Source organism: Hoplias malabaricus, chromosome 14 (genome assembly GCF_029633855.1).
Source record: "Hoplias malabaricus isolate fHopMal1 chromosome 14, fHopMal1.hap1, whole genome shotgun sequence".
NCBI classification, from domain to species: domain Eukaryota; kingdom Metazoa; phylum Chordata; class Actinopteri; order Characiformes; family Erythrinidae; genus Hoplias; species Hoplias malabaricus.
In genome coordinates, this window is record NC_089813.1 from 14,672,606 (window position 1) to 14,682,183 (window position 9,578).

The window sequence follows — 9,578 nt, forward strand, 5'->3', positions numbered from 1 at the left end:
TCGTTGACTTGCTTTTGAACTAAAATCAGGCCAGTGATTTGAGCTGCTGATTTTCAGAATCTTATCATGTATTTATTTTATCTTTTATTCATTTATATGTTATTTGGCAGAGCTCCAGCTCTTTCAGATTTCTTCATTCTGTGTGTGTTACCCGCTGATGTTTCACACTAATACGTCATGTCCTCTGTTTCTCTCTCTGCTGCAGTGCTGGCTGTGCTCTTCCACTGTGGACAAACTGATGGTAAATCGTTACAGGCATCTACTCAACTCTCATTACTGTCTCATTATCATTCATGTTCACAGTCTATTACACAGATTATTCTTCACATTGTAAAGGCCATATGAGGACACAGACGTCTGGACTGTGTTAGATTTAGAAGGTTTTTCTTTCATGAATTTTTGAGAAGTTAAATATTGACTCAGTGCTGCAGTAAAGTGTTGAGGGAGTGTGGCCTAAGATCTGGACAAGTTATATGGACATTCTAATACTAAACCATCAGCAAGTGTGTATACGCTACTCAGACTGACTTTATAACACGGTATAAACAGTCAGGAAGCAGGTTTTACTTGAATAAGAAAAAAAATTGATGGATTTGAATGAGGTCAATGTCAGATATATTTAGAATCTAGAATAAAATTAAAAACAGAGGGCGAGAAGAAGTGTAACAAGAAGAGGAGATCATTCTGACACATCCCTGTTGTAGAATGTGTGACCTGTGAGATTACTTTAGAAAGTGCCAGTCCAGATAATGTTACAGTGTGACAGATGTGGATAGATCACTGTATAATACAGAGTGAGAAGTATATGCTGAGGTCATGTACAGTGGTGTGAAAATGTGTTTGCCCCCTGATTTCTTTTTTTTTTGCATGTCTGTCACTCTTAAATGTTTTAATTATTAGTCAAAGACAACACAAGTAAACACAAAATGCAGTTTTTGAATGAAGGGTTTTATTATTAAGGAAGAAAAAAAAATCAAAGCCTACTTGGCCCTGTGTGGAAAAAGTGGTTGCCCCCTCAATTAAAACATAACTTAACTGTGGTTTATCACACCTGAGTTCAATTTCTCTACCTACACTCAGGCCTGAGTACTGCCACGCCTGTTCTCAATCAAGAAATGACTAAAATAGGACCTGCCTGACAAAGCAAAGTAGACGAAAATATCCACACAGTGGAGAGGAGAGTGTGATCTCTGTAGGAAGAAATGTTCTTCTGTACCATTCATTACTACAGTGGAGCTGTTGCTGAAGGTGGTCCTCTCTCTGACCAGTAGATCACGGAGGGGGTGTGAGGTGTTTATCCAGAAGGAGCTTGTTCAGAGTTCTCCTTCCCACCACCACCTCAAAGCCCTCCAGAGACGTCACAGCCTCTCTCTCCTCATCCTGGAGTCATAGTCACTGCACCCATAGAAACAGCCCTGAATCCAGTCTGAGGTTTAGCAAAGCTTCAGGCTCATGGTTCTACTGCCAAACAAAGGGAATAAATGTTTTGAAATTATAACAAGAAATTAATTGAAGGAGTTATTTGATGCTGTGGCTGTTGGCAGTGTTTTGTGACATTGTTTTTGGCTGGTTTTATAGTAAGATTAAATAAAACACATTTACTAAAATGTCTGTAAACAGTTGATCATTTTTATTTCATTGATTAAAAACAGCGATAAAATCACACAAAGGCAAACAGTAGAAAAGTTGTTCAAAAGCATATTCTTCCCTTAAACACTATTGGTGCTGGAGTATTTAAATAACGGTGGGTTAAAGCCTTTTTACAACTTGATGGCTGCTTTGGAGAAGAGCAGAAAAGCTACATGTGACATGGTGCAGAAACATCATAATTTGACTTGTTCAGCAGGAGGTGAGTACGGAGCCCCTAAGGCGACATGGTGGGTTTATTTAGCAAGTCGTGGCCACTATATAATATTTTGAGGCCATGAAATAATATATTGAAGCTTGGCCTAAAGGACCTGCATCTACAACACACAAGTTTGATTGGAATAGCAGCTGCACAACCACACAAGTAACCTTTGAGTTTAAGTCTAACGCCGGATTGCAGTTGGTTAACGTTAATGCACACTGCCCTGAGGTTCATGGACGACATGGAAAAGCAGAGTGAATTAGAGAACTTCCTCCAGGAGAGAGATATGGAGGAGAATCAAACAGGAAAAATGGTGGAAGACAAGGTATAGGTTTGTGCAAGTTTTGTCAGGGTGCGCAGTCATTTTGTGGCCTCAATATATTATATATACTTGTTAAATAAACCCACCATATCACCTTAGGGGCTCCGTGGGTAAGGGCTCAGGGCGTGAACAACTGCCTCCACAATTTTTACCTCAAAACCTTCAGGAATCTGCAAGAAAAGATTTGGTCGGAAGATTTTTTTATGTTTTGATTTAATCCCTGTTTTTTTTTAACTATTTATAGAACTTTATAAGTGGGAATATCTTCATTTTAGAATTAAAAACTTTTTTGCAGGGGAGACATGGTGGCACAGCAGGTATTGTCACAGTCACACAGCTCCAGGGACCTGGAGGTTGTGGGTTTGAATCCCACTCCGGGTGACTGTCTGTGAGGAGTTTGGTTTGTTTTCCCTGTGTCTACGTGGGTTTCCTCCGGGTGCTCCGGGTTCCTCCCAAAGTCCAAAAACACACGTTGGTAGGTGGATTGGCGACTCAAAACGTGTCTCGTGAATGTGTGAGTGTGTTGCCCTCTGAAGGACCTGCGCACCCTCCAATAATAATAAACCCTTCTAAAAATGTGCTGAATAAACCTCCACAACTGTCTCCATCAGATAAACACTTAAAGCTTTCATCTACATTCTTCTGCTGTGAGCTATGGGTCTGAAAATATGTGGGCACAAGGGTGTACTCCTGCCTTGTGCCCACATATTTTCAGACCCATAGCTCACAGCAGAAGAATGTAGATGAAAGCTTTAAGTGTTTATCTGATGGAGACAGTTGTGGAGGTTTATTCAGCACATTTTTAGAAGGGTTTATTATTATTATTTAATATTTAATTTTTAACTCTGTTTCACAGCACTGCAGCTCGTCTCATTACAGCTGCTTCATGAGCAAGAAGTGCACTGATCCACTGAAGTAAAGCTTAGTCTGAGTTTATCCACAGCCTCAAAGTGGAAAATAAACAACATTCAGGGTCTTCTGTAGTGGAGCTGGTGCATAAAGGAGAGGAGGGTTTGTTTTAATTGTTGTAGCTGCAACTGAGAAGAAAATGAGCTCACAATTTCATACAGAGAACACAGTCTACATTCGCTTATGTTTGTGTTCAATTCAATTCTTGTAGTTTCAGTCTTTAAGAGGTTCTGGAGCCTCCAAACGTCCAAAGTTCAGTTTTATATGTTGTTTGAATACTCTGCTTCTCAAAGATTCAAATCACCCAAGTACATTCAGTGATGTCGAGGTCTGGACTCTGGGGTGGATTGATTCCTGACATTTACACATCCTTTCAGACCCATAGCTCACAGCAAAAGAATGGTTTTACTCTTAACATTTAAACCAAAATAAAAGAGAGGTTTCCAAATAACAAATTACTTCCACTAACTGAACTTTGTTCTTTATCAACAGAAAAACCTAAAATCACTTCAAACCCTAAAGGAGTTGCACTGACAGGAAACACAGTGACTCTGTACTGTACACTGGGTCAGTCTGATGGATGGACGTTCATCTGGTTCAAAGGCTCACAGATCCCTCATATCACAACCAGCTCCTACACCATCAGCTCAGTTAGTGTCTTTGATGGAGGTCTGTACAAGTGCAAAGCTGGCAGAGGACTCCCAGTCTACTACACACAGTTCAGTGATGCATTCTCTTTAACTGTCACTGGTGAGTAAGAGACTTTCACTAAGTGATGATATTTATTGCTATTAGGACTGAACATGTAATGATTTATATTTACATCACTACACACACAAATAGTCAACATTATTCAGAATTCATAACACATCTTCCTTCCACAGCGTCACATATTTATCTGTGAGTTTATGTCGAGGGGTGTACAGTGGTAAATGTCTGTGAAATTAATATTAGAATATTTTTAGAAAAAGGCAGAGACACACCATACAGGAAAGAAAATGGTCTGGTAACTGATATGACACGATGAACTGTGCTTTTAATAAAACTAGAGATGTTTATAAACAAGGAAGAAATATCAGGTTTCATCTTGACGTAAGAACTGAATGCAGCTCTGGTTTTATTCATTTGACTGTAATGTGTAAACGTCTCTGCCTCCTGTCGTAAACAATGCATTTTTTTTTACAAAATAAGGTGAAAAGTGAATAACAAACTACTGTTTAAGTCTTACATATAAAGGGCTCTGTGTTCTCCCAGTGTCTGCATGGGTTTCCTCTGGGTGCTCCAGTTTCCTCCCATAGTCCAAAAATATGTTCATAGGTGGACTTTCTCTGCATTGTCCATAGCTTTGGGTGTGTTAGTGAATATGTGAGTGTGTGTGTGAGTGTGTGAGTGGATATGTGAGTGTGTGAGGGAATATGTGAGTGTGTGAGTGAATATGTGAGTGTGTGAGTGGATATGTGAGTGTGTGAGTGGATATGTGAGTGTGTGAGTGAATATGTGAGTGTGTGAGTGGATATGTGAGTGGATATGTGAGTGTGTGAGGGAATATTTGAGTGTGTGAGTGAATATGTGAGTGTGTGAGTGGATATGTGAGTGGATATGTGAGTGTGTGAGGGAATATGTGAGTGTGTGAGGGAATATGTGAGTGTGTGAGTGGATATGTGAGTGTGTGAGGGAATATGTGAGTGTGTGAGTGGATATGTGAGTGTGTGAGTGAATATGTGAGTGTGTGAGTGGATATGTGAGTGTGTGAGTGAATATGTGAGTGTGTGAGGGAATATGTGAGTGTGTGAGGGAATATGTGAGTGTGTGAGTGAATATGTGAGTGTGTGAGTGGATATGTGAGTATGTGAGTGAATATATGAGTGTGTGAGTGAATATGTGAGTGTGTGTGTGAGTGTGTGAGTGGATATGTGAGTGTGTGAGGGAATATGTGAGTGTGTGAGGGAATATGTGAGTGTGTGAGTGGATATGTGAGTGTGTGAGGGAATATGTGAGTGTGTGAGTGGATATGTGAGTGTGTGAGTGAATATGTGAGTGTGTGAGTGGATATGTGAGTGTGTGAGTGGATATGTGAGTGTGTGAGTGGATATGTGAGTGTGTGAGTGAATATGTGAGTGTGTGAGTGAATATGTGAGTGTGTGAGTGGATATGTGAGTATGTGAGTGAATATATGAGTGTGTGAGTGAATATGTGAGTGTGTGAGTGAATATGTGTGTGAATATATGAGTGTGTGAGTGAATATGTGAGTGTGTGAGTGAATATGTGAGTGTGTGAATGAATATGTGAGTGTGTGAGTGAATATATGAGTGTGTGAGTGAATATGTGAGTGTGTGAATGAATATGTGAGTGTGTGAATGAATATGTGAGTGTGTGAATGAATATGTGTGTGTGTGAGTGAATATGTGAGTGTGTGAAGCAGTGTGAAGTATGGGTGCCCCGTCCACAGGGTGTGTTCTGTCTTGTTCCCAGTGATTCCCGGGCTCCTGACCCACAACAGCCCTGAACTGAACAAGCCGTTACAGAAAATAAATAAATGAATAATAGGGTTCTTTGCGTGATGCCACTTTAGTTCCTCAAACTTCTTTCACTGGTTGGTTCTTAGAAGAAACATTTTTATAAAATAAGTGACATTATTTAATTTTAAACAATTTCCAAAGTAAATGTTTTATTTCAGTGAACAGTTATTATCTGGAATTGTTCGTCACTAGAACCATTTTGAGACAGAATGATCCTGAAAGGACACTTAAAAGATTAAAAGAGAAACATATTATATTAAGGCTCTCTTTTGAAACACTTTAAAGACTCACTGGTGAATAATTCTGTTCTGATTCATTGTTATTAATAATATAATGAGGTAAATTCATAAGATACTATTTTAATAACTGTGTTATGAATTGTGATTTTTCTTTTTCTACAGAGAGTCCTAAACCTGTGTTGTACATAGCGCCTGATAAACAAGTGTTTAGAGGAGAGACTGTCACTCAGAGGTGTGTCGTAGAGTCAGGAAGAGACACTGAGTGGAAGTACATCTGGTTTAAAGATGACAGTTTGTACATATCCAGTGAATCACAGGAGATTACAGTCCGCTCTGTTACAGAGTCTAACAGTGGTAAATACACCTGCAGAGGGGAGAGGAAAAGTGACTCTCAGAAGTCAGAGATCAGTGATGCTGTTACACTGACTGTGTCTGGTGAGTCTGTGGGTTTGAGTTTTATTATTATTCTTCATTTTGAATAAAAGATAAATTACATTCAGTTTTGAATGAACATTAACGCATCATCTACAGGAAACAGACTTAAATATAACATTTGTGTCGCCTCATTGCTCAGGCCACAGTGTTGTGTTGTTAAATTCAGCAAATATAAGAAGTAATAAGTGACTGTGCTTTAAAATGTGTGTGAGTTCTCTGTAGATCTCTCTGTCTCCAGTCGTTCATCAACAACACTGCCTTTACAACAGTGTCTTATAGTTGTTCATTTACTCCTTCAGTTTCAGAGAGAGAGAGAGAGAGAGAGAGAGACTTCCCCCTGACTGAAAAATATTATTGCTCTCAGAAGGAAACTCTAAAGCAGTAGTTTTTCAGGAGAATGAATACAAAATTATATTTATATTTATAAGTTGACCTACAGTTTGAATATCTTTGGTTTGTCAAAAAATCTGTCACAGAAAAAAGCACAGGTGTTATTTCCAGTTTCAGTCAAAATCTGACAAACATCAAAAATGGAGATATGAGTTTAGTGATGATACACATTTCAGAACCATCACCTGAACAGCAGGAGCCACTGATCTTATCCACAAAGGGCCGGTGCGGCTGCAGGTTTTCATTCCAATGAAGCAGAAGCACGGCAGATACTTGTTTAACTCGTCTCAGTCTTTGAACAGTGGGTTAGTTACAGTGTGATGTTGGAATGAAAACCTGCAGCAGCACCAGCCCTTTATGGATAAGACTGGAGACCCCTCGTCTACAGTGAGGGTCCAGACACCTGAGAGTGTTTTCACTGGATAGGAATAGGAATATAACCTTTATTGTAATTTAAACAGATACAATGACATTTTGCATGGCATCTCTCCAGTAGACGTAGTAGCATTAACAACATCAACAAAATAAAATAGATACAGAAATGGAGAAATAGAATTCATTCATTCATTATCTGTAACCCTTATCCAGTTCAGGGTCGCGGTGGGTCCAGAGCCTACCTGGAATCATTGGGTGCAAGGCGGGAATACACCCTGGAGGGGGCGCCAGTCCTTCACAGGGCAACACAGACACACACATACATTCACTCTAACACTCACACCTACAGACACTTTTTGAGTCGCCAATCCACCTACCAACGTGTGTTTTTGGACTGTGGGAGGAAACCGGAGCACCCGGAGGAAACCCACACGGACACAGGGAGAACACACCAACTCCTCACAGACAGTCACCCGGAGCGGGTATCGAACCCACAACCTCCAGGTCCCTGGAGCTGTTTGACTGCAACACTACCTGCTGCGCCATAATGCCATCCTTGACAAATAGAATTATAAAAGTATAATACATACTGTACATAAATAGTTATAAATATAAAATACTTGTGAGTACCAAGTGTGCTGATTCTGTTTATCTGGATTGGTAGAGGGAGAGGGGTGATGGAGGTCACAGTTCTAGGAAAGAAGCTGTTCTTCAGTCTGTTTGTGTAAGATCTTATTGTCTGTAAACTGTTTACCTGAAGGTAGTGGTTGGAACAGTGTGTGAGCGGAGTGTGTGTGGTGTGTTTGTTGCTGCTGCTAGCTTTCTTCTTCGGTTGGCTAACATACACATGTCAAAGTCTGAAAGCTCTGTTCCAGTTATGCACTGATCTGCTTTCACCACACAGTGCAGATCTTTATGGTGCAGCTCACATACCATACCATGGTGCACTGGGTCAGGATGCTGTCTTTGGTGCTTCTAGACATTCACCAACAGCTCCTGATGCAGTTGGGCCTTTTTCAGCTTCCTGAGGAAGAAGAGTCTTTGCTGGGCGTTCTTAACCAGGTGAGAGGTGTTAGAGGACTATGTCAGGTGTTCAGACCTGTGTAGACTCAGAGGAACTTCAGGGTTTCCACCACTGTGTAGGAGTTGTGAATCAGGGTGTAGTCACCTGTGAAAAGTGTGAAAAGCATAGGGCTTAGCACACAGCCCAGTGGAGTTCCTGAGTTTAGGATGATGGTGGAGGACCTGTGGTTGACAATTCTGACTTGTTGTGGCCAACAACTTGTTTCCTGCCCAGTTTACTGGGGATGATTGTGTTCAATTCAGAACTGAGTCCCACATAACTGTCAGATTCCTCCAGATTTGTCAGTGCGCTGTGGAGTGTAGTGGTGATCTATGTAGTTGTGATGGCCTCCTCTATGGAGTGATTTGATCTATAGGTGAACTGATGTTTATCAAAGTCAGGTGCAGTGACAGTTCTGATGTGTGAAAGCCAGCACCTCTTAAAGCATTTCATAATCACAGAGCCACTGGACGATAGTCATTCAACTATGTTAAGGCTGATTTCTTTGGTACTGAGATGATGGCGGAAGATTTGAGACACTTCAGGAAATCCAGCTTTTTGTAGCTAGAGCTTGAAGTTAATAGTAAACCCCTCTGTAAGGTCATCAACACTTACAGTCAACACACTGACTTTCCTCAGAGTGGCTCTCACCTGATGCTGCTCTAGAACCAGAGCTGGAACTGATGGTTGGTGAGTGATGTTTGTGTCTGAGCTATAACCTGAGCATCTCTGGGAGAGTCACTCTGACGTGTGAAACTGTTGGATATCACTAGAATTATGTATAAAAATAAAGGTGGTCTCCCCAATTCTCAGAAGAAGGAATATTAAATCAATTTTTATACCTGTAAAGAAGCACCAACTACACACACACACATACCAGTGACTGTGTTACACTGAGTGTATCAGGTGAGCGTGACACCTTTATGGGGAAAGCTGTTGTGGTTTCTCAGGTCTAGAACATTTTAAGAAGATTTGTTTTTTATTATTTAAATATTTCATTGTTGTACTCTCCCTTTCTTTAAGAACTTGACTGACACTTTCACAGCACAATCTCATCACATTCTAATCTCAAACCAGCTGCTTTATGAACAAAAAATACACAAATATACATCTCGTCCACAAACTGGAACATTCATTCATTCATTCATAATATGTAATCGCTTGTCCAGTTCAGGGTCACGGGGGTCCAGAGCCAACCTGGAATCATTGGGCGCAAGGCAGGAATACACCCTGGAGGGGCCGCCAGTCCTTCACAGGGCAACACACACACACTCGCACATTCACTCACACCACTTTTAAGTCAGCAGTCCACATATCAATGTGTGTTTTTGGACCGTGGGAGGAAACCGGAGCACCCGGAGGAAACCAACGCAGATACAGGGAGAACACACCTCTCACAACTCCTCACCGACAGTCACCCGGAGCAGGAATCAAACCCACAACCTCTATGTCCCTGGAGCTGTGTGACTCTACCTGC

The 9,578-nt window shown here is 40.8% G+C and overlaps 1 protein-coding gene across 1 annotated transcript in view; it reads left to right on the top strand.

The window, feature by feature from the left end:
* LOC136666302 (Fc receptor-like protein 5) overlaps positions 1-9,057 on the top strand; it is a 71,677-nt gene extending 62,620 nt beyond the window's left edge. The window contains exons 17-20 of the mRNA XM_066644399.1: positions 3,573-3,830; positions 6,001-6,273; positions 7,943-8,100; positions 9,052-9,057. Of these exons, the coding sequence (XP_066500496.1) occupies positions 3,573-3,830; positions 6,001-6,273; positions 7,943-8,100; positions 9,052-9,057 (695 nt within the window). The remainder of the gene's footprint in view (positions 1-3,572; positions 3,831-6,000; positions 6,274-7,942; positions 8,101-9,051) is intronic.
* Positions 9,058-9,578: the final 521 nt, after the last annotated feature.